The sequence below is a fragment of the Musca autumnalis genome, unplaced genomic scaffold (assembly GCF_047663935.1).
Source record: "Musca autumnalis isolate F117 unplaced genomic scaffold, ASM4766393v1 scaffold_4, whole genome shotgun sequence".
In the NCBI taxonomy this organism is placed as follows: domain Eukaryota; kingdom Metazoa; phylum Arthropoda; class Insecta; order Diptera; family Muscidae; genus Musca; species Musca autumnalis.
In genome coordinates, this window is record NW_027411977.1 from 130,986,150 (window position 1) to 131,012,509 (window position 26,360).

Here is a 26,360-nt window from a genome sequence, read left to right on the forward strand (position 1 = left end):
TTTAGGGGCAAGTCCATACTTCTTGAGCAAACACGAAGAGTGTAAAAACCCCCTATGGCACCATATGTTGTGGATAGATGTCCACTTCCATAGCGGTCAATGTCGAACCAATCCTTTTAGTATCTCCTCCGCAAAACTTTTGATATTTAATTCTAATCAACATTTTTGTCGGTTCAAATGCTTTAAATTTTTAAACCTCCCTAAATACATACGTATTTTGGGGAAAAAATTGTTTCAATATACACAGGCTGAGGGTATATCTCTGTCGGCAAAGCCGACTGATACTTTTTTATTTTTTACTTGTTATACCCTACACCACTATGTGGGGAGGATATTATAAGTTGGTTTTGGCCAAAAAGTTTGTAACGCATCGAAATAATGGTCGTAGACCCATACTTGTATATATCAAAATGAATGTCTCGACGAGCTGAGTCGATCTGGCTATGTGTGTCCGTCCGTCTGTCCATCTAAACCTTGTAATCACGCTACTGGGCGCAATTTTGATCGGATCATAACGAAATTTTGAGAGTTAATGGGAATCTCAAAGAGGAAGAATCCTATTGATTTTGGTGAGGGTCGAATAATATTTAGTGGTCGGAATGGGCAAAAACTTTATTTGGAGAAAAAGTCAACATTTTATTCCAAAGCAAATATCTCAGCATCTATAAGGGGTCTACAAAAAGCAAAACCTGGCAATGAAAGTATAAAATATCACCTTTACAAAAATGTTACGTAGGTTGTCGTAGGTGGTCTAACAACGACGATATCGCAATAGTCGCTAATAAAACCCAACTTGTCATTTTTGCGATTTTAATAATAATGACGGCTATCACACCTTTGGTTGGGGACCTTCTAAAAGCAAAGCCTGACTAAGAAAGTAGAAAATCCCATCTTTGAAATTATGCAAAGTAAGTTGGCGTAGGTAGTCAAATAATAGAGATATCGCAATAGTCGTTAATGCATCCCTTTTTCCACTTTTTCTGCAATCACACTACTGGTCGGAATTTTGATCGGATCATCACGAAATTTTCTCACAGAGATAGAAGCCTATTGATGTTGGTGATGTCGACAGTAGTCAAATATAAAATTAAATATTAATTATTTTGGTACAGTTCGCCTTAAGTCATTTGGTATAAAAGCCAGATGGGTGAAAACTTTCGTATCTCCATAAAAGAAATGTTTTCGACTGAAAAGATTATTCACAGAGGTAGTGGTGTAGGGTATCACATAGTCGGCCCCGTACCGACTATAGCCTTTTCTCACTTGTTTTTTTTTTAATTTTTCTCATCCATGAATACACATCAGAATCCGCAAAAACTTCTCAGATGTATGCACCTTTCATTTAAAGTTAGTTCAGGGGCACAGTCTTCGGTAAAAATCAAAGCAAGTTATAACGCCTTTGCTAATTTTTTATTTTCCTAATACAAATTTTAATTTTTTAAAGAAAACGGTCCGTCTGTACATTATAAAATAAAGAAAATAACACATAAAGTGTCGCAAACACATAAAATAAATTTCATGGACAAATAGTGTCCAGAGGAAGTGATGTAGGATATTACATGGTCGGCCCCGTCCGACTATAGCCTTCTCTTACTTGTTAACATTTGTTTTGTTGTTTTATTAAGGAATTTATCTTAAAAATCTTAATAACTGCGTCATTTTTCGATTTTGAAAAGGGATTAGAAATTATTTTATAAATATCATTTCACAAATACTAATAATATATCGTTCTCTTTTTCCCACTTCTATTTATATTTTTACGTAATTAATTAACAAAAGTATTCATGTTTCAGTCTAAAGAACTCATTATGTATCTATGTAATTGTTTATGGATGTTGTAATTAACTTTCGACAGAGTGTAATTCATGACAACTATAACAACATGAAAACATCAAGCAACAACATCATTCTGTACGTCAGATACAAAACTTGAAACCATCAAATTAACATAATTTAAATCTGTCGTATTTGTGATTTACATTTATTTTCGCCAAATCGTTAAATTCTAGAGACATAACATAAATTTTGACACGCTTGTTTTCCCTTCTGCTCCAATTACGAGGGTCGTTTTACTAGCTAAATGACAACAACGCATAAATTTAAGCAAGCATATAGCAATGAACGGGCATGTAACATTTAGATAGATGTAAATCAGAGATCTGAAAGAGCGGATGTCATCCAACTGCTTATTCGGGTATTCAATAGTTTATCTGTTATAGCCTATTAAGGGATTTTATTTTTATATGTTGGCTTTGGAACACAGTGCAATTTTCAATTAAAATATTTGGGTATACTAACACATATAAGGAAAAAATATATTCTTAAGTTTTTTTTAATGGTACAATATTAGGGAGCAGTGAGATTTGGTGTGTGGACGTACATATTCGTTGCATTTGCTAATGCAAAGAATACAGAGTTAATGCTGACAAAGACAAGTGTCAAACAGTGAATCATGCTTTTGAACCATTTCTTTGTTTTATTATTGTTTCCATATTTCTACACCATGTATGTATGTACTTTTTTGTCCATTCATGCAGTTCTCTGGAAAATGTGTACGTGTAGGCCAGCCACACACAACGTTCTAAGGCGGCAGTTGTGGATACGTTATGTGAAATTATAATAGCACATAGCACGCATGTCGTCGCAAAAAAAGACAAGAGCATTTATATTTCACACTCACTGCTTTACAAAATATTAAAAAATTAAACTGATGTCATATTAGGCTTATACACAACGTGAGCACTACAATCGGGTGACTTTTTGTAGCTTTTATAATTTTCACAATCTCAACATATGTATGTGACACGCACTAAAAATGATCTAAGTAGCTTTAGGCTTCAAGGCTAAGATTTGCATAAAAAAAGTTATCCACAGATATGAAGGGATATGTGACATACAATACTAAGGACAATTTTCTTAGCAGACACATAAAACATTGCTACTTTAAAACAAGTAAGAACGACGTTAAATTCGGCCAGGCCGAACTTATTAAACCCTCCACCACGAGTTGTATTGCAGTAAAATGGAACAATTAGTTTTCTTTCGTTTATGAAAAATACTAAATACCAAATTTCAGCAAGTTCGGTAAACCAATGTGACTAACCTCCGGAATTCCGGAGGTACCGTTCCATTGGGTCTATATCAAAACATCTATCTATACCTAAAAATTTTCGGTAAAATCTCAAAATAACGAAAATCAAAAGGTACGCTTCTATGGGGGATGTAAGAACCGGCGGACCTTTACTGATAATTCTCTTCTGCAATATTTTATAACCACATGGAAGACTAACTAGGCGTTTACACACAGACAGTATTGGCAAGATAATAGCAAAGTTACAAACCATTTTCACCAATACATTCATACTTTTCTCTAAACATATTTAAAAATTTATAAATGTATTTGTGAAAAAGGTTTGCATTTTTGCCATTGTCTTGCCAATACTGGCATTTGTAAACGCAGGGTTAATAACAAATTTCAGTCTTTCTGTGGGATATTGATGTCACAACCTTCAGAATTACGAAAATCGGGAGGTACTGTTATATGGGGGCTATATCAAAACGTGGACATTTACCGACGAATTTCAGTCCGAAAGGATTTTACCTCTAACAAAGAATAAATACCAAATTTCAGCCATTTCGGTAGGTTGATGTTGCTATATTAAGGCGTGGACCAATACCGACAAATTTTGGGTGGTAGCGTTCTATAGGGGCTATATCAAAACGTGGACTGATATAGCCCATTTGCAATACCAAACATCCTAGGAGTAATAGAAACTTCAATACCAAATTAGAAAGGTCTATCTTAGAAATTGAGAGATGTATCCTGATTTCAACAGAATGGCACACGGACATGGTTATATCATTATATATTATTTCGGTTATGGTTATATATTATTTCGATGTGTTACAAACGGAATGACAAATTTAATTATACCCTCCATATTGGTTTGCACTATTATAATACGCGAACTATTGCAATTTACCAGTAACTGTGACCGTGGCTAGATCAATTCAAGAGTTTTGGAACAAAGCTCAAAAATTTGGCAAAATAATTTAATTTGCGTGGAAGTTATGACCGCGTAAATGAATAAAAATAGGAAAAAAACGTTGAAGCTAACGAGGTTTTTTACGTTACTATTTGATTGCTGATTAACCCGTTCAAATGACGGACATATGTCCAAAGTAAAAGTAGAAGAATACAAAATGAAGATTACACTTCTAATGTATCACTTTTCGAAATTTCCACTGCTTCCACCTTTTATGGATGCTGACATTTTCAAGTCGAATTTTAGGTGTTTTTCGCATTCGAGTATTTCAAAAAACCATTAATAGGATTAAAGTACTCGCAATTACGCATAATTTGATATGTATATTGGCTATGTAGCCCACACAGCAGCAGAGTAATCTACTGCCAAAGGGCAAAATTTAGTGCGATATTTTTTCTAAAAAACATATTTTTTGGGTACAGTATTTACAATATCCTTTTGAGTGTGCTGGTATCCCGCGATATTTTAGTTTTCGGCGGTCCGGATCATATAAATCATAGATCGTGAAAATCCATCCCCAAGAACGGCGAAAACAGCAACTGCAAAAATCGAAAAATGTGCGAAAAATGTTTTTGAAAATATCGCGGATTTAGTCGCATTTTCTGTGGATCGTTTTCTTGTCAATGATAAAACTGACACATCATTCGCGGTTTTGCGAAAACAGCGGTTTAAAAAATTTAGTGGCATGGGAGCTGTATCCGATTTATCCCAAAAATAGTGTGTGATGCTACATCCACGGTTCTTGATGGATTTAATCGAAATAGGATTAGATCGATGTATTTTTCCACGGTTAGTAGTGAAATCGGATGCGCATAAAAAGTGTATGCACTTTGTGCAAATTATAATCGTTATACAGATTGTTGCACACTAAACTGCAGACGACGTTACATCTTATTTCAAGATTATACCGCATGCAAAGGAACCCAACATTTATTTGAACGTTACCCATATCTTTCGCTAGATGTTAGCGTGTACTCGAGAAGTGATTAGAAAAAAAAACGATTTTTTGCGTGAAATTTAATTGAAATAGAAGAATAACTCCGACCTAATTTTCTAACATTTTCTTCACAAAAAAAATTTGAAAAATATTTTCTCTTACAAACATTTTATAACTTCCCTCAATATATATATTTTTTTGTTTTTGCTAAAATGTGCAAACCGCTAAACAGATTTCTATATTTTTGGTTCCATTTGAATCGTCGCGATGTTTAGATTACGTACATATTTTTAAAATATTTTTCCGATGCATAAACAGCTTAAATTTTAATAAAACAAGTTGCAAGCAAGCAATCTTTTTAATTCTTTCTTAATTTCCGCGAAAATGTACAACTTTGTCACTAATGTTATGGGACCTCAGTAATCATATAATACGTAGGAAACCCTTAACTAACAATGTTTCGCAAAATAATGAGTAGCGTTGTTTTAAGATTTATTTCTTATTATCAGAATTAAAACAGCCATAACTTTTGCGCGCAACAACCAAAATTAGTATCTCGAACAGATTTGAGAATCGGAATTTTTTCCCCAATCTATGTACCAAAAATCTTTCATGTTGCTTAAAATTTTTTTAAAATTTTTTTTGTGGGAACCTAAAAAATTTTGATATTTCCTCATATATTCTTGATCAGGTTAAAATTCTGACCGTTTGTACCGCCCGATTTCGGGTTAAAACAATGTGGCTAAATTTTCAGGCCGATTTAGCCATAATTTATTGTCCGTAGTGCTCAAAAAACTTATCTACAAAAATGGTAGAAAGAGATCTATTATGGAATGGCCCCAATATAACGTTACCACCAGATTTCGGGTATTTTATATTTTTTTAGTACATTTTCAAACCGAATTACCTTTAAATTGACATTGAGGGTTTGAAGTGGTCAAAAAAACTTATCAACAAAAAATTTGGACAAAGATCCACATTTTGGAATGGCCCTCATATAACGGTACCACCCGATTGGAGGTGATTTGACGTTCTTAGGTAAAATTTAAAACCGAATTAGATACAATGACCATTTAGCGTTCCTGGTGTTCAAAACACTTCTCCGCCAAAAACTGTGGACATAGGTCCATGTTTTGATATAGCCCCTATGTGCCTACATTTTAGGCACAATTTTCCTCTAATTGGTAATCAGTGGTCCGAAAATTTCCTCGCCAAAAGTTGTGGACATTGAAACTGTTGTAATAGAATTAAAACTAATTATTCTATTTTAGTGGGTATGGTAGGGTATGAAAGATACCAAGGAACGGTCTTGACCGGCTTTAAAATGGCTAAGCCCAGGATTTATCTTGGTCCCTCTATCATCTCAAGTGCACACTGACCTCCCCGTGGTGTCACCTGGGGAGCTGCCCTTAAAAACCGTTAAAGGTAGTCGGCTAAAATGTGCCGCGCTTTCGGCCATAAGCACGTAAAAAAACTTGGGCTTGTACGTCGGGTTAATAACACTCCCCTAGAAAAAGGAGCCTACTATGAAACTACGAAAGAAAAGAAAAACAAGTTGTGACGACGAAAGTCGCTACGCTTGTTTTTGTCCCCACTTTTCTTGTTGTTATTGTTGTTTAAAGTATAAATATTGAATTATATATGTTGAATTATATTGAATTACATAATGAATTCCTCGATGAAATCTGTTAAGAACACGTGGTTTTTCTATTAGGTGATGGGTACCACAAATTATTTTTTGGGTAATAGGTACCAACTGGTTTTTCCTATAAAAGGACGGGAGGAAATTGAATGGGGATCAGGCAGTGTTCAAAGGAAGTGAAGTCAACAAGTGCGCTAATTCAATCGAGTGGAAGGGAAAATCACAGATAACCAGGTGAGTCAGAGTGGTGATATTCAATAGCTTGCACAGATTCCTTGAAGTGTTCGTAACTCTTGGAATTCCCTCGCGTACTCTTGCCCATATTCCTTGAAGTGTTCGTAACTCTTGGAATTCCCTCGCGTACTCTTGCCCATATTCCTTGAAGTGTTCGTAACTCTTGGAATTCCCTCGCGTACTCTTGCCCAGATTCCTTGAAGTGTTCGTAACTCTTGGAACTCCTTCGCGTTCTCTAGCCCAGATTCCTTGAAGTGTTCGCAACTCTTGGAACTCCCTCGCGTATTCTTGCCCAGATTCCTTGAAGTGTTCGCAACTCTTGGAACTCCCTCGCGTATTCTTGCCCAGATTCCTTGAAGTGTTCGCAACTCTTGGAACTCGTGTACTCTTGCCCAGATTCCTTGAAGTGTTCGCAACTCTTGGAACTCCCTCGCGTATTCCTGCCCAGATTCCTTGAAGTGTTCGCAACTCTTGGAACTCGTGTACTCTTGCCCAGATTCCTTGAAGTGTTCGCAACTCTTGGAACTCCCTCGGGTATTCCTGCCCAGATTCCTTGAAGTGTTCGCAACTCTTGGAACTCGTGTACTCTTGCCCGGATTCCTTGAAGTGTTCGCAACTCTTGGAACTCCCTCGCGTATTCTTGCCCAGATTCCTTGAAGTGTTCGCAACTCTTGGAACTCGTGTACTCTTGCCCAGATTCCTTGAAGTGTTCGCAACTCTTGGAACTCCCTCGCGTATCCCTGCCCAGATTCCTTGAAGTGTTCGCAACTCTTGGAACTCGTGTACTCTTGCCCAGATTCCTTGAAGTGTTCGCAACTCTTGGAACTCGTGTACTCTTGCCCAGATTCCTTGAAGTGTTCGCAACTCTTGGAACTCGTGTACTCTTGCCCAGACCCCTTGGAGTGTCCGCATCTCTTAGGTCCACGCGTAACCTTTGCAGGTTCCATGAAGTGTCCTTAACTTTTGGAACCCAATTTGGCGTGAGTCCTCTTCCCCACTCGTCCAGTTAGTCAAGTAGTTCGGAGAACTTATCCAGGTCTCCTGCGAAGCCTACGGAAACCTTGCCCATATCCATCGTTTAGCCCATACTTCCACGGCAACGTGTCTGGAGGAGGACCAGACCGGTGGGCGAACTTATCCAGGTCACCCAACAGGCCGGTATAGACGGAGAACTTATCCAGGTCTCCCACACAACCAATATCCGGAACCTACTCGGGTCTCCCATCGAGGCTGGATTACCATCGGCGGGCGGATAGGTGAACTTAGCCAGGTCACCTCGAACGAGCGGTCGGAATTCCAAAGCTTTGTATACACTTAAAGACTTACCTTTGTGCACTCCTTAAAAGAAAGCGAAATAATAAAATAGTGTTGATTAAAACCCAACAAGAAACCCGTGTTATCACTCTCTCGGTCTTTCCACTTACAAATTTCTGTGACGGACTCTGGACCCCCGCGAGCTATCCCAGCAACCGGAGGGAACTTGTCGTTACAGTGGCGCCCGAGCAGGGACCCTGAGAGTGTATAACCAATTAACAGGTTTTCTTGAGAGTGAGTCGCATCAGTTACAAAGCAGAGGCTGCTGCATTGATAATGCCAAGCTCGCTGCGTATTTCCTGGGCCTATACTCTGCGGAGAGAGGACCTGGTGGCCTATCTCCAAGAGTTTGACCGCACAACCTCCGGAAATGTAGACGAGTTGCGCAGACGTTTTGCTCAGTTATTGGCGGAAGAGCACGATCCGAAACGTCTCGAGAGGATTCTTGAGTTACAGGAGCAACATGAGAAGCCAGGGACGAGCCAAGAAACAAAGTTTTCAACGCCACTCAAGGGACCGCTCCTCACGGTGACCGGAGTAGGCACACCTTCTGCCGAAAAACACCATTCGGAAAAACCAGGAACGAGCCAGGAATCAAAGTTTTCAACGCCGCTCAAGGCACCGCTCCTCACGGTGACCGGAGCAGGCACAACTTCCTATAAGACACACCATTCGGAAGAGGCAAGCCAGACTTCTCGCGACCTGCCAGGTACTCGCGGTACCACTCAACCTCTGATACCACCCAGGGCGGACGCGACGGCTGGCATTGTCGAGAGGGACCCCAGGGCATTGGCAGACCAGGTGCGAAAATGGAGTATAAGCTATGATGGATCTCGCGGACCCCTTGAATTCATGGAACGGCTTGAAGAGTTAGCAATCATGTATGAGGTGGACTTGAATGGATTACCCCGGATGATGCCCGAAGTTCTAAGGGAAAACGCATTGATATGGTACAGAAACAACAATCAGCAGTGGACCTCATGGAAACTATTTCGGGAAGATTTTCTTCGATTCTTCTTACCGTCGCGGTATTTCGAGCAACTGGAGGACGAAATACGGAAAAGGAAGCAGAAACCACGGGAGCCCTTCAAGGCATATACTCTGAGCATGCAAAATTTGATGCGACACAGCACATACACGGAGGATCAAAAGCTCGAGAGAATCTTCCGGAACGCCTTACCGGAGTACTTATGGTACATTAGACGCCGGGATTTTCACACGCTTAAGGACCTACTGGAGATGGCGGAGGATTTAGAGAGTCTACCTGCGGGTTCTGGTCCCGTCCGTGAGTTACATCGTCTCATAGAGCCAGTTGAACAGGACGATCAGTCGGCGGTAATAGATCCGAGAACGGCATGTAGACGGTGTGGCCAGCAGGGACACTTCGCATTGCAGTGCAGGAATTCCCAGGTGCTGTTTTGTTGGGAATGTGGTCGTAAGGGCGTGCGTACAGTAGCGTGCTGTCGAAGTATGTCGGGAAACGGCAACCGGATCCGCCAAAACCGAGGGGAAGCGGATCCGCTCAAGAGAGTCACCCCCCTCAACTAAGAACTTCACTCCATGTAGAGGCGACTCGATTGGTGGCGACGATACTAATCGCCGACCGGCAAGTTGCCGCTACGGTCGACACAGGTGCTACCAGTAACTTCATCAGCGAGAGACTACGAGACGCCATTCATCATAAGTTTGTGAGCACTCCACACGTTGCTAACGTTACACTAGCGGACGGGTCCCAGCGGCAAATCCAGGAGGCGGTTCACGCGCTGATAACTTTTGGTAATCTTCAGTTGCAGGTACAATTGCTAGTGATGCCTGATGCCACGGAAGAGCTACTACTAGGTCTGGACTTTCTGTGCAGAAGCGAGGCCCGTATAACCTGCGCCGGTCTAAGCTGTGTGTTTGGTGCCCGGTCGGACCGGCCGTATCTTCGGACGGTGCTGACCTCGTCGGTAGACGAGGAAGAATTGACTGAGGCAACGGGGCATACCATGGTAAGTGAGCTTCCGATTGACGCGCAAGCAAAGATACAGTCTTTTCTAGAAGTTGAACTTCAGCGATTCAGGGAGATTCACGGCCCTTCGACGGCAGCTACCCATCGGATCACCATGAAGGACGATCGGCCATTTAAAATTCGTTACGCCCCACGGAACCCCGCCATGCAAGCAATCATCGACGGAAAAATCAACGAGCTCCTGGCTCTGGGATACATTGAGCCCTCACACAGTCCATATAGCTCACCCATTACGTTAGCCCAGAAGAAGAATGGGACCTGGAGATTGTGCATAGACTTCCGGCAACTAAATAACCGATCCGAGCCAGACGCTTATCCCTTACCCCGTATTGATACCATCTTAGATCGCCTACGTGAGGCGAAATACGTCAGCAGTCTTGATTTAAAGGATGGCTACTGGCAGATCCCTCTGGAGGAGGAAAGTAGGAAGTATACTGCGTTTACCGTAGCTGGACGAGGGTTGTATCAGTGGCGAGTTATGCCTTTCGGGCTTCACTCGGCACCGGCTACATTCCAGCGGGCTCTGGACAGCGTTATCGGGCCGGAAATGGAACCGCATGCGTTCGCCTATCTGGACGATATTATCGTCATTGGGCGAACTTTGGAGGAGCATCTGGAGAATCTGCGAAGGGTTTTCCGTCGTTTACGCGAAGCTCGGCTGCGAATCAACCCAGACAAATGTGAATTTTTCAAGCGAGAGACAAGGTACTTGGGTCACGTCATCAGCGGGCAAGGTATTCATACTGACCCAGATAAGATAGCAGCAATCCAAGGGATCGAACCTCCGCAAACACTAAAGGAGTTGCGTCGGTTCCTCGGCGTTGTTTCGTGGTATAGAAGATTTGTGCCGGACTTCGCAACACTGGCCCAGCCTCTCACGGCGCTTCTGAAGAAGGGAAAGCACTGGAAGTGGACGGAAGACCAGCAGACGATATTTGAAGTACTCAAGGCTAGACTCACCCAAGCGCCGGTACTGGCATGCCCCGATTTCACCCGGAAATTTATCCTGCAGACAGACGCCAGCGATCATGGCCTTGGTGTCGTTTTAACCCAAATCTTTGACGAGGGGGAGCGAGTGATTGCATACGCTAGCCGAACGTTGAACGGAGCGGAGAAAAACTACTCCGCTACCGAAAAAGAATGTTTGGCGATCGTCTGGGGCATTCGGAAAATGCGTCAATACCTTGAAGGGTACAATTTCCTGGTAGTCACCGATCATTTGGCATTGAAGTGGCTCAACTCAATCGACAATCCTACCGGGAGACTGGCTCGCTGGGCGCTGGAGTTGCAGCAGTACACATTCACCATCGAGTACAGAAGAGGGGGCCTAAATGTAGTAGCAGACGCTTTGTCCCGACAGCCGGTTGAAACCTTGAAGCGGGCTGTCGAAGAGTCGCTTACCCAGTGCACTTGGCTTAAGGAGAAAATGGAGGCGGTCAAGACGGACCCGGAGAAATACCCGGACTATGCCATAGTAGGGACGCAGCTGTACCGTCATATACAGAGAACAGCGAACGACGACGATGATACGCCCTGGAAGATGTGTGTTCCTCTCCCTCTGCGGGAACGCGTCTTACGTGAGAACCATAGCCAGCCTGCAGCCGGACACCTGGGCGTTCGGAAAACCATTCAGAGAACATGTGGTCGCTATTACTGGCCGGGTATGGTTCGGGACGTTACGCGGTTTGTGCGGAGTTGCGACTCCTGTCAAGTGTACAAACCGAGCCAAAAGGCGCCAGCAGGGGAAATGTTAATCTCGGTGCCCGAAGAACCGTGGGCCGTCGTGTGTGCTGATTTCGTGGGACCGATGCCGCGGACGAAGCACGGGAATAGCATGTTGCTAGTGTTTATTGACAAATTCACCAAGTGGATTGAGCTGGTTGCAATGAGAAAGGCCACAGCGGAAGGGGTTGTCAGGGCGTTCCGAGAAAGAATATTGGCCCGGTTTGGCGCGCCAAAGATGCTAATAACTGACAACGGTAGCCAGTTCACCAGTCGTGTTCTTGAGACATTCCTGCAGGAGATAGGTGTTCGTCGACAATTTACAGCCCCATACTGCCCTCAGGAGAATCCGACGGAACGAGCAAACAGGACGGTCAAGACTATAATTGCTCAGCTGGCGCAGAACAAGCACAACCGTTGGGACGATTTTCTACCAGAGATTACATTGGCGGTAAATTCGAGTTTTTCAGAATCGACTGGGTACAGCCCAGCTTTCCTCGTACAGGGTCGAGAACCGAGGCTTCCCGGTGCGTTGTTCGACGATGTCACCACCGGTACAGGAGCTCGTCACAGGGAACCTTCGCAAAGGGCAGGAGAGCTACAGGAGATTTTTCAGATCGTCAGGAAGAACTTGGCACGAACGGGGGAGGACCAGAGACGTCGATACAACCTCAGGCGCCGTAAATGGTCCCCAGATGTGGGAGACCAGGTATTAGTTAGGCAGCATCCACTGTCGAAAGCAACAGAAAATTTTGCGGCAAAACTGGCCCCAAAATTCGACGGTCCATTTGAGGTCGTTAGTTTTCAGTCCCCAGTTATTGTTAGAATTCGTAGACCTGGTGAGAAGACTGAAAGGAGTGCTCACCTCGGCGACTTGAAGCCCTACATATCTAAGCCTGAAAGTATTAAACATTGTATGGTTACTAATCCACTCCCTATCTATTCTCTCCCCACAGATTCGGAAGAACCAAGAATGGACCAATCCACACAGCCACCACGTACCAAAGCTTTCTATAAGCACCAACACCAGCTCGTAGAGTCCCTGAAGCCTTGTTCGGTACTGGTCACCCGGCTCACAGCGGAGGAGGTTGGTAACGTGCAGAGCAGTGCCGGGGGCTCAACACCTGCGTCCAAACCTAATAGGAAAGCTCGCGTTCCCCAACCCGCAAAGAAGGACTCAACTCTCCCGAAGAGGAGGAAACTGCTTAAGGCTTTACCAGCCCCGAAGGTAGTGGAGACAATAATCTTGTCTTCGGATGATGAAGGGCCAGCCACGCCACCCCGACGGGCTCTCCCAGCGCAGGGCTACCCGAACACTCCCCCTCCTATGGTGTCTCCAATGTCAATCGAGGACGAGCTGACCAGCCTTCCACCGACCCCGGGTCGCGGCATATTTTTTGGCATGGGTCTTCCACCGACGCCCGGACGGAAAGTACTTTCCTCCCCGTCGCCCCGATACGCTCCGGACTCGGAGTCGGAATCCGAGTATACGCAAACGAGGGTCAACCGTCGGTTGGAGCAATGTCGAAGCCCGGATAAGAGTGATGATGGCCCCAATACGCCCGCGATTCCGAGTGTGGTGGTGGTACCAAAACCATCGGTCTCCGCGGCGGAAATCTCATTTGAATGCCGTGAAGCATTCCCCGAAGAGGTCAAGCTCGGATTACGGACGTGCCTTCGAGAAGCATTGCGGCGTTGGTCACCCCACCGTCAGTATAAGCGGGTATTCAAAGTGGCGGGTAGAAGATTGCGGGTCCAGGTCAACCGACAAGGAAAGATTTTTGTGACCGGGCGCGACTAGCCGCCTCTTTCATGGAGGGGGGGCAGTGTGACGACGAAAGTCGCTACGCTTGTTTTTGTCCCCACTTTTCTTGTTGTTATTGTTGTTTAAAGTATAAATATTGAATTATATATGTTGAATTATATTGAATTACATAATGAATTCCTCGATGAAATCTGTTAAGAACACGTGGTTTTTCTATTAGGTGATGGGTACCACAAATTATTTTTTGGGTAATAGGTACCAACTGGTTTTTCCTATAAAAGGACGGGAGGAAATTGAATGGGGATCAGGCAGTGTTCAAAGGAAGTGAAGTCAACAAGTGCGCTAATTCAATCGAGTGGAAGGGAAAATCACAGATAACCAGGTGAGTCAGAGTGGTGATATTCAATAGCTTGCACAGATTCCTTGAAGTGTTCGTAACTCTTGGAATTCCCTCGCGTACTCTTGCCCATATTCCTTGAAGTGTTCGTAACTCTTGGAATTCCCTCGCGTACTCTTGCCCATATTCCTTGAAGTGTTCGTAACTCTTGGAATTCCCTCGCGTACTCTTGCCCAGATTCCTTGAAGTGTTCGTAACTCTTGGAACTCCTTCGCGTTCTCTAGCCCAGATTCCTTGAAGTGTTCGCAACTCTTGGAACTCCCTCGCGTATTCTTGCCCAGATTCCTTGAAGTGTTCGCAACTCTTGGAACTCCCTCGCGTATTCTTGCCCAGATTCCTTGAAGTGTTCGCAACTCTTGGAACTCGTGTACTCTTGCCCAGATTCCTTGAAGTGTTCGCAACTCTTGGAACTCCCTCGCGTATTCCTGCCCAGATTCCTTGAAGTGTTCGCAACTCTTGGAACTCGTGTACTCTTGCCCAGATTCCTTGAAGTGTTCGCAACTCTTGGAACTCCCTCGGGTATTCCTGCCCAGATTCCTTGAAGTGTTCGCAACTCTTGGAACTCGTGTACTCTTGCCCGGATTCCTTGAAGTGTTCGCAACTCTTGGAACTCCCTCGCGTATTCTTGCCCAGATTCCTTGAAGTGTTCGCAACTCTTGGAACTCGTGTACTCTTGCCCAGATTCCTTGAAGTGTTCGCAACTCTTGGAACTCCCTCGCGTATCCCTGCCCAGATTCCTTGAAGTGTTCGCAACTCTTGGAACTCGTGTACTCTTGCCCAGATTCCTTGAAGTGTTCGCAACTCTTGGAACTCGTGTACTCTTGCCCAGATTCCTTGAAGTGTTCGCAACTCTTGGAACTCGTGTACTCTTGCCCAGACCCCTTGGAGTGTCCGCATCTCTTAGGTCCACGCGTAACCTTTGCAGGTTCCATGAAGTGTCCTTAACTTTTGGAACCCAATTTGGCGTGAGTCCTCTTCCCCACTCGTCCAGTTAGTCAAGTAGTTCGGAGAACTTATCCAGGTCTCCTGCGAAGCCTACGGAAACCTTGCCCATATCCATCGTTTAGCCCATACTTCCACGGCAACGTGTCTGGAGGAGGACCAGACCGGTGGGCGAACTTATCCAGGTCACCCAACAGGCCGGTATAGACGGAGAACTTATCCAGGTCTCCCACACAACCAATATCCGGAACCTACTCGGGTCTCCCATCGAGGCTGGATTACCATCGGCGGGCGGATAGGTGAACTTAGCCAGGTCACCTCGAACGAGCGGTCGGAATTCCAAAGCTTTGTATACACTTAAAGACTTACCTTTGTGCACTCCTTAAAAGAAAGCGAAATAATAAAATAGTGTTGATTAAAACCCAACAAGAAACCCGTGTTATCACTCTCTCGGTCTTTCCACTTACAAATTTCTGTGACGGACTCTGGACCCCCGCGAGCTATCCCAGCAACCGGAGGGAACTTGTCGTTACAAAGTTGAAGACGTTTTAAGGACCATGATTTGCGAATCTGCACCTGGAATGTTCGCACTCTTTATAGAGAAGAAACATATGACGCTTATCCTACCCATGACATTAAAATTATTCTAGGCGATATTAATGCCAAAATTGGAAACGAGAATATATTTGGCGCTACAGTCGGGAAATTCATTCTCAACAATGAAGCATCTGACAACGGTATGAGGCCTATAGACTTTGCAGCGGCAAAAAACATGGTAGTTAGCAGCACCAGATTTAAGCATCTCGACATTCAAAAGGGCACCTGGCTGTCTCCGGATCAGAAAACAAGAAATAAAATTGAATTGGAGCTTATCAGCCGAGCTGTTCAAAACCGGAGGCGACACGCTGAAAAGGTGTATGCATCAGCTAGTTAGAACCATCTGGCAGGAAGAACGCGTACCCGACGATTGGAACCTGAGTATCCTGTGTCACGTCCACCAGAGAGGAGATAATTCTGTATGCTCTAACTATAGGGGCATAAGTCTTCTACTTATTGCCTACAAGATAGTGTCAGGGTGTTATGAGAACGACTAAAGCCTATGGTCAATGAAATAATTATACCATACCAATGCTGTTTTAGACCTGGCAAGTCCACCATTGACCAGATATTTACCCTGCGGCAAATCCTGGAGAAGACCCAAGAGATGCAGATTGACACCTACCACCCTTTTGTCGATTATAAGGCATTCGAAAGCCCCCTACGTCCAAAGGTATTCCAATCCATGTCTGAATTTGGTAAGATGACTTTAAGTGATACTAGATCATCTGTTAAAATAGGAAAGGACCTCCCCGAACAATTCAGTACCAAAAGAGATTTCAGACCAGGAGACAGCCTTTCGTGTGACCTGTTCAACATACTCCTGGAAAAGGTTATACGATATGCAAATGTCAAAAGAAATGGCACAATCTGCAGCAACAGCCACACTTGCTTTTGCTGATTGCATTGACATCATGGAACGATCAGAAAAAAAGTAACTTATACCTTTATGAAGGGCGAAGGGGAATCTGCAAAAGTGGCTCTGGCGGTAAAAAGCGAGAAGTCCAAGTTGATGATACCGACGCGAAATGCGTCCATGGAGCTCTGACCAACAGTGGAAGTTGGTTCCTATAATTTTGAGGTAGTAAAAGACTTTGTCTACCTCAGCACCGACATAAACACAACAAACAATACCAGTTGTGAAATATAAAGAAGAATTGTATTGGCCAACAGGTGCTACTTTGGCTTAAGTAAGCAGTTCAAAAACAAAGCCACATCTCGTCAAACAAACACAACGCTTTACAAAACACTGATACTACCCTTGCTGATGTATGGTTCCGAACCCAGGGTACTTGCGCAAGCAGATAAGGCAGTGCTTGGAGTGTTTGAGAGAAAAATTGAAAGATCTACGAGCCAATCTGCGTTGACGGTGATTATCGACGTTGTATGAACCACGAGCTGTATCAGCTATACAACGACATCAGTATAAATAAACGTTTTGAGATGCAACGATTGCGTTGGCTAGGCCATATCATAAGAATGAGCGATGATGAACCCGCTAAAAAGGCGTATAAATACGGGCGGTGCACGCAGAACTGGCAGGCCAAGGCTTCGATGGAGCAAACAAATGGAAATTGAGATCTTGAGATCTTTGCTTAGTTCGGCTTGTGGAACAAATGTTCTGTAATGGGCCAGCTACGTAAGTAAGTATTCTATTTTAGTTCAGAATATTTGATGGTGAAGAATATATATATATTGGCTTAATGTCTTAACGACACCACTTGTAGAGAATACTCAGGAAATGTAAGGCATTTGTCACAACCGAAAATTTTGCTGTTCTGTAGTGGGATTCTCTATCGCATTTTTTTGGCTACCGACAAAAGTCGTTAAAATTAAAACGCAAAATTATGAATGAAAAGTATGAACAAAAGTTGGCAACACTGTTGCTATCGGTAGGACTTATCGACAACTTTATTTTGTTTGCTAACTTATTGATAAATTTCGTTAATTACCGAAATTATAAGCATTGCAATTTTATCGATTTTTGTGGGTAAGTAAAAAATGCGTTACAGAAGGGATTGAATCACAGACATTCCCAGTGCAAAGCGAACGTGCTTACCATTGCACCACGGTGGTCCAAATTATTGGATATAGCTTTATAATTTGGTACAGAAGTTTCTATTACTGCTAGGTTGTTTGGAATTGATAATGGTTTATATCGGTTCACGTTTTGATATAGCCCCCATGGAACGACACTTCTCGATTTTCGGTATTTTAAAGGTATTAACCTCATTATCCCATCGATTTGGTTAACATTTGAAATTCGCTTTGGTGTAAAAAATTTTCAGAAGAAATTTGTCGGTGCAGGTCCACGCTGTCATATAGCTCCTATAGAAAGGTAACTCCTGATTTTCACTATTTTAAAGGTTTCAACTTCATCAACCCATCGATTTGGGGCTAAAAAAACATTTCACCAGAAATTTGTCGGTGTATGCCCACGTTTTAATAGAACGGTACCTTTCGATTTTGTAAATGGTATTAAGTCTTCTTTAGGGCTAAAAAACTTTTCACCAGAAATTTGTCGGTGTATTTCCACGTTTTAACATAGCCCCCTAAGAACGGTAACTTCTGATTTTCGGTATTTTTGAGATTTAGAGTGATATTTTCAAGCTTTTATTTATCACACCGAAATGGCTGAAATTTCGTATTAGGTTTCCATTGGGAGCATTAATCTTTCCTCGGGAAATTTGTTGCTATAGGTTCACGTTTTGACGTAGCCCCTATAGAACGGTACCTTCCAATGTTCGGTATTCCAAAATGCTATCCTGTTTATCACACCCAAATGACTGAAATTTCGTATTTAGTCTTCGTTGGGAGTACAAAACTACCTCATAGAAATTTGTTGCTATAGGTTCACGTATTCATATAGCCATCATAGAACGGTTCCTTCCGATTTCTGATATTTTCCGAAGTCCATCAGCCTCATTAATTTTACATATATTTGGAAGGTTTTTCATTCAACGCATTGAATTTGGAAGCAAGGTCTTTAATTATCCGCTTTACCATGAAAGTAACTCCTACCTCCCCCCTCTTTAAATGGTATCTATAATATGTACAAGCAAAAAATAATTCGTCCCTTGCACCGCACAGTGTTTCAATAAATAACGTATATTTGTTATTGTCTTATACGAATACGCTTACATTGGGTTCGCCAATACTCATGACTATCTAATGGGAAAACAACTTAATTTACATTCAAAAATAATAATCTGCTAATATTATTGATAGTTGCTCTGTTCCAGAACCTGCAAGAACCTGTGTAGTATTTTTGATATTTTGACAACTTTTTTCTTTATAAATTTGTCGAAAAAAATATCAAAAATTTTTCTCGTACAGAGCAAATATAATGTCTCCACTGTGCTACTCGTTGAACATACATTAGTTTCCAACAAAATCAAAAACCTAGGTATGAAGCTACAGCAAATAAATTAAAAAGAAAACGCACACATTGAAGAGTATAGTTTCGTTTGTTTCAAATGTTCTCCCTTGATTTATCTGCAAGGCATTCCTTTATTGTGGGTCATTTATTAAATTTCAGCGGTGCGTATTTTCCGACACTTTTTGCTACATTTGCCAACGCCTGAAATTGTCTTAAGCCCATTATTGTGTTAATTTACCAAAAAGATCTTTGATACCACATCTGGTCTAGCCATATTTGTTTCTGTGAGGTTTGCTGCAGGGACTTCCTTTGCAGCGGCATGTCGGCAACAGACGTTGTCATTGCCGTCACAAGAGTTTCTTTCATATGATTATTACAAGATAAACGGTCGACTGAATGTTGTGTGACAAGTGTTGTAAAAAAATTTCGTCTAGAACATTTTATTCAACCGTAACAGGGATGTGCTTACATATATATGTACATAATACATACATATGTACGAGTATACCGTGGTTGTGCTATTTTATTTAAGGAGATGGGATGAAATGTTTCATTTATAGCACACAAAAAAACAATATACACATATTCATACATATGTATATACATTAGGATTATGACTTTTTAACAACTTAGTTTCCCTGTATCATATATTGATGACTTTTTACCCAATATTAGATAAAACTTTAATTATAAGGTGATTCTATAACAAGTAAGAACGGCGTTAAGTTCGGCCGGGCCGAACTTGTTATACCCTCCACCACAAGTTGTATTGAAGTAAAATGGAATAATTAGTTTCCTTTCGTGTATGAAGAAGACTTAATACTAAATTTCAGCAATTTCGGTAAAACATTGTGGGGCACGGTTCTATGGGGGCTATTTCAAAACGTCGATCTATACCGACAAATTTCTGACGGAAAGTTTGTATAGGGTCTCCGACGAATATTTCGATGCGTTACAAACGTAATGAAAAATTTAATTATACCCTCCATATGGTAGAGGGTATAAAAAAGCTCACAGGCTGAGTCATTTGAAAAATTTTCTATATGCGCTCTTTTGGAAACTTTTAAAGTTTGGAGCCACAAAAATGGCATAACCTTTTGTTTCTCACTAAATTTATCATCATGTCATTACATATACATATATCATTTTATATCATATATAATTTTATTTCATATATCATATCAATAATAAGTGGTTTGTGTGGGACTTTTTCATTATTTAAATGGAATAAAAGTTGAAATTTTGCCTGTTAGGGCTAAAATTTGTTTGTTATGGTAATCCATTTGTTTTGGTAATCCATGATACACCTATTTATTTCAATTTCTAGGTTTAATTCCCTACATGTCACCAAAACAGGAGTTACTGCCATCATTGTATTATTTTGGACCGCGACAAATCATGCATGTGAGAGCCCTTATGACACCTATATTTTCACTGGACCATAGCCGTAGACCTCTCACGAATTTTCATATACAATATAAACAACCAATGGCTTATCCTAACTACGTACTTTAAGTTAAAGGCACTAAAAATACCCAATTTTACGAAGTCCGATATGGGTTTTCTATATTTTAAAAATATATATTCATCACAAATATATCACAAATATACTAACAAATTTAGGGGGAAACAGTATGTAGCTCCAAAGAAGACTTAATACGAAATTTTTGAGCCAGTTCGGTGAGAAAATTTGACTAAAACCCTTAAAAACACCTAAAATCGGGAGGTGGCGTTTTATGAGGGCTATATCAAAACATGGATCGATATAGCCTTGAAAATGGGTTATATCAACATCCTAGGAGTAATATAAACTTCTGTACCAAAATAAAACCTCTGCGAACAGTTTCTTAATTTCACCAGGCTATATCGACTAAGAATTTTATGCTATATACTTTATACGGTATCCGAAGAATATTTCGAAGTGTTACAAACGGAATTGTGCTTGAAGATATAAAAAAAATTGTATATAACAACAAATATAAAATGTATTCGAATTTAAGTAATTTCATTTCAAATTCGTCTCGCAATAGCCATGAAAATAAATGAATTGCAAGGCAAATAATCAACTTCAATGTACCTTCAATGACTGCGAGACGAAGTTCGCCGGGTCCACTAGTCAATAATATGTGGTTTGTGTGGGACTTTTTCAATATTTAAATGGAATAAAAGTTGAAATTTTGCCTGTTAGGGCTAAAATTTGTTTGTTATGGTAATCCATTTGTTTTGGTAATCCATGATACACCTATTTATTTCAATTTCTAGGTTTAATTCCCTACATGTCACCAAAACAGGAGTTACTGCCATCATTGTATTATTTTGGACCGCGACAAATCATGCATGTGAGAGCCCTTATGACACCTATATTTTCACTGGACCATAGCCGTAGACCTCTCACGAATTTTCATATACAATATAAACAACCAATGGCTTATCCTAACTACGTACTTTAAGTTAAAGGCACTAAAAATACGCAATTTTACGAAGTCCGATATGGGTTTTCTATATTTTAAAAATATATATTCATCACAAATATTTCAAAGGCTGTTTAAATGGAACGCACAACATCTTCTGTACGAATTTATAACGAAAAACCATCAATAAGAAAAAAAAACAAGGACTGCTAAGAATGTTATATGTTATCGTTACATATTTCTTTTACTCAGACTCATAGTGAAATGTGATTTAGAACATTTCTTTCTTAAACAATTAGATTTTGATCCACTAAGGAATTATGTAAAATTAACAGTACAAAATTAAAAATATGATTTCATCCTAAAGTGTATACCTAGATATCTGGATTATTCTGAAACTCATCGTGAAATTTTGTGTAGAATTTTTCATCTTTTGACACTTTTCACCTAGAACCGAGTTTCATATTACTTTCAAGTATAAACTCGAAAAAAGAAGGAAAAAAATTTCATCAAAAAAGTTGTGAAATATTTTCCAGTTTTTTCAGCAAAATTGATACTGATATTTTCATGATATGTAATGTAAATAGACATTTCATTTCTTTGGTGACCCATAGTGAAATTTGACGAAGAATATTTTTGCCTTTGACGTTATCTCTCTGAAAATGTTTTGAGGGACAATTTTGAATAAACTCAGATGAAGTCCGACTTTAACCCTAAAAAGTGTTTTTCATTTTTAGAGATTCCTGGCGATTAGATGAGATTTACAGATTTGGTGTATTCTGAGACCCCTTTGGTGAACCGCATGAGGGTTAAAATTTTTAACAAAAATATTCCCAACACCTCCTCTGTAAAGTTGCCAATGACACTATATACCTAAAATGCAAGGATTCCAAGATATCTTAACTCGAATATTTTGTAAAAATTAGAAATGAGCGAAACTTGCCCCGCCTACTTTTGTTACTTTCCGATGTAAACTTTAAAAACACCGATAAACGTGTCTCATATGTTTAGCTCTACTTTCATAATCTACACGGTTCTCCCATCATCTTCAAAAAATTGAATTTTGTTGCACAGTGTCATTTTTATACCCTCCACCGTAGTATGTAGGTATATTGAGTTTGTTTTTCGTTTGACGCATTTGCGACCCTAAAAATATATATATTCTTGATCAGGTTAAAATTCTGAGTTGATATATGCATGTCCGCCCGTCCGTCTGTGGTAATCACTCTAGCATCCAGAAAAATGGAGATAGGCGGAAAATGAGTATTTTGTTTGTAGGCAATTCAAGTTCGAGATAGCCCATCACGGTTCACGTTTTTGTATACCCCCATGTAACGGTACCCCCCGATTACCAAGATTTTAACGTTTTAGCTACATTTTCAGACCGGAAAAGGGTTTATAGGTATCAATAAACTTTTACAACAAAACTAGTGGACACAGGTCCATGTTTTGGAATAGCCCCCATATAACGGTACCGCCCATTTCAGCTGTTTTGACGTTTTTAAGCTCATTTTTAGACCAAATGAGCTGTAATTTGACATTTAGGGTTTATAGTGACCACAAAACTTATATTCCAAAAATTATGGGCGTAGGGTTTTGTTATAGCCCCCATACAACGGTACACACGGCAACCATATAACGGTACTTCCCGATTTTCGGTATGTTGAGGTTTTAGGTACAATTTTAAAACGAACTAGGTGTAATTTGACATTTGGGGTTCTCTGTTGTCACGAAAGTTCTTCATTAAAAATTTTCACACTAGCTGTCATTTGACATTTAAGATTCCGATTGGTCGCGTGAGTTCTTCAACAAAAATCGTCACCATAGAACCGTGTTTTGGTATAGTCACCATATAACGGTACCTCCCGATGTTCGATATTTTGAGAATTTTAAATACAGTCTTCAACCGAAGTAGCTGTAATTTGACACTTGATATTCTCAGCTATCATGAAAGTTCTCCACCGAAAATCGTCAACACAGGCTCATGTTTTGGTATGGCCCACATAACGGTACCTCCCGTTTTTCGGTATTTTGAGGATTTCATCTACAATTTTTTTACGGAAGTAGCTGTAATTTGGCACTTGATATTCTCAGCTGTCACGAAACTCCTCCACTAAATACTGGATATTCACGGCATCGATCAAATTAAATCGTTGTATGTCGATAAAGGACCATAGTGCTATCACTATGAAAAACTGGTTTAATGAATTCAATCGTGGCCGACACTCGCCAAAAAACGAAGTTCGTGAAGTTTTGGACGACCCAAAAACGGCCGTTGTGCCAGAAAAAAAAATTAAGCCGTGTGTGAACGGATAAAGCATGATCACCATGTTATATACCGTAAGATAGAGGTATCCTTGGGCATTTCTTCCACCAACTAACATTTGATTTTGCATGAACGCTTGGTGGCAAAAAGGGGGTTTTCCTTGTTAGATCCAGTGTTGATCGGTGGAAGAAATTTCGAAAAAAAACGAAAGCTGTGCTTCAAAAGATGGATCCAGGTGACAAATCATGAAACTACGCATATGGACACGAAAAATAGCAGCAATCACCAGAAGGTGCTGTAAAAGCGTTCAAAAACCATGTTTTGGAGGTGTCTCAATCAAGCCACTGTAAACAACCCAACACATGGCAGTATGCCAAACTAGACTATAAACTGTCAAACTTTCCAAAAATATCAAATGACGTCTGGCGACAATGCGTGTTGCCTAGGCCAGAAAGTTTCCTAGTGGCACTCGTAATTTGACATTTGAGGTTCTACTCATATAACCCCAGCAAAATTTGAAGGAAGGGGTTCCATGCGATGACGTGATTTCATGGCATCTTTTGCATTGCTTCAAACGAAGTCGTGAAAGATCCGATCTTTTCATTAGCATTTGAATCAATGCAAAGGAAGTCGTGAAAGATCCGATCTTTTCATCAGCATTTGAACCCATGCAAAGGAAGCCGTGAAAGATCCGATCTTTTCATCAGCATTTGAACCCATGCAAAGGAAGCCGTGAAAGATCCGATCTTTTCATCAGCATTTGAACCCATTCCATCGATCCAATAGAGATGAATTTTGTGTTTTTATTTATACACATTTTCTAAATATATAAGATTAATTATTTACAATAGGCTTGATGTTGTCGACGACTCGAAATCACAACCAACGTTGTTAAAACTCTTGTCGTAATGATAATGTCATTGCAAAGTTTTGGTGCAAATGGCATGCCAAAGCATTGGTGTAAATGACATGCTTTGGATCCAAAAATGAATAGCATCTTTTGGGGTCCACGCTCATATAAAATTTATCGATGAAGATGCTAAAAAGATGACATACCAGATCACTTGCACCCATGATTGAATGGCATCTTTGGCATCGAACATTTTGCTGGGACGGCACCTTCCGATTTTCGTTATTTCGAGTGTTTTAGCTACACTGTTTGACGGAACTACCCGGTACCATGCAGTTACAGAACTGTTCCATCAAAAATTGTCAAGATAGGTCCACACTTTGATATAGCCCCATAGCACAGCGGTGGCACTTACATGGGAAGATGTGACAAAAATACTTCTAAATAATATATTGAACTGAAATTGTTATCAATCGGTCATAGTGACCTAAAAACACTCTAAGTAAAATATTTGGGTCCTAGGTCCAAAATTTCGCGTGGTTGCCATGTAATGAATCACTCTGAATTGAAGTATTTTACTGTTACCAACACATTTTTAACTGTTCAAAATACTTTGAACAGATTATCACATTTTCCATTGATTTGATAGTGGAAGTGTTTTAAGATAAGAGTGGAAGATCCCACATGCAGTGGTAGCTGGGATCGCTAGTTGTCTATGTGTGCGCTATGCACTTAAGATTTTATGACACATGCATTGTGGGAAAATTCTTTAATTATAAAATGATTGTATTTTTAGAAAATAGAGTTTAGTGATAAGAATTGTAATGAAAGAGTAGCCTAAGAAATATTTTGTATTGATACAGTTAAGCAAAATATTATTGAAATAAATCAGAGACTTACAACCACTCTTTGTGTTAAGACTCGCGGGTCTTTCCTTAATTTTTCACAGACGAGCTGCGGCTGTCTGTTGGATGCTGCGGCATCAAATTTATATTTATTCACATGTTCAAAATTCTTTGAACATCAACCGAATTTGATGTTATCCGGTATCAAGAGTCTTTAATGCATCCCACCAAAATTTTATGGAAGTGGTTCCATGTGATTGTATGATTTCACTGGATCTTTTGCATTGGTTCAAATGAAGTCGTGAAAAATCCCATCTTTTATCAGCATTTAAACCAATTCAAAGGAAGTCGTGAAAGATCCGATCTTTTCATCAGCATTTGAACCCATTCCATCGATCCAATAGAGATGAATTTTGTGTTTTTATTTATACCCATGTACATATGTATATTTTCTTTTACTTATCTAAGATTTATTAAAGCTATGTAAGATTTATTTCGCTACGAAGTCCCAATCATTGAACAAAAAATAGAGTCGGACTGCAATCTATAAAAGTTTCCTTGCCTGCTCTAAAGAGCCCTGCTCTACATGTCGATTTGTAGATCCCTACAACACAAAAGAGTGTACATTTCCTAAGTGTTCGTAAAATAAAATTCACGAAATAGTAATTTGCAGTTAGAGTCCATGTTGAAATCTGTACTGGTGATGGGAACTGAAAAAACTTTTGTAAGATAAATCAATCAGTTGCGGAGGAATTAAACTATGTTGCGAGTAGCGGCGGTGCTTAAACTGCAACAGCTGGACGGCCAAATGTCAAGTATCTTAGTAAAGTTCTCAACCTGTCACTAGCCACACACATCGTTCCCGAAGCCTGGAAAATATACCAGCTACTGAAGCCTAGCAAGGATGCCAGCAAAGGTGAATCGTGCAGACCAATTTCGCTTTAGTCGACCTAACAAAGACCTGTGGACCTGTAGTCCTCCCCAGCATCAGAAATAACTGTC

At 40.8% G+C, this 26,360-nt stretch overlaps 1 protein-coding gene across 10 annotated transcripts in view; it reads left to right on the forward strand.

Annotated features, from left to right (window-relative positions):
• Window positions 1–26,360, forward strand: part of dpr10 (defective proboscis extension response 10) — a 668,864-nt gene that overhangs the window by 247,695 nt on the left and 394,809 nt on the right. The window contains exon 1 of one of the 10 annotated variants that reach the window (XM_073981539.1): window positions 13,383–17,246. The exons of 7 other annotated variants lie outside the window; for them this stretch is intronic. In XM_073981539.1, the coding sequence (XP_073837640.1) occupies window positions 17,234–17,246 (13 nt within the window). In that variant the 5' untranslated portion in view covers window positions 13,383–17,233. Of the gene's footprint in view, window positions 1–13,382; window positions 17,251–26,360 lie in introns of those variants that run through there. 2 more of the 10 variants (XM_073981536.1, XM_073981537.1) reach the window with 2 other exon arrangements.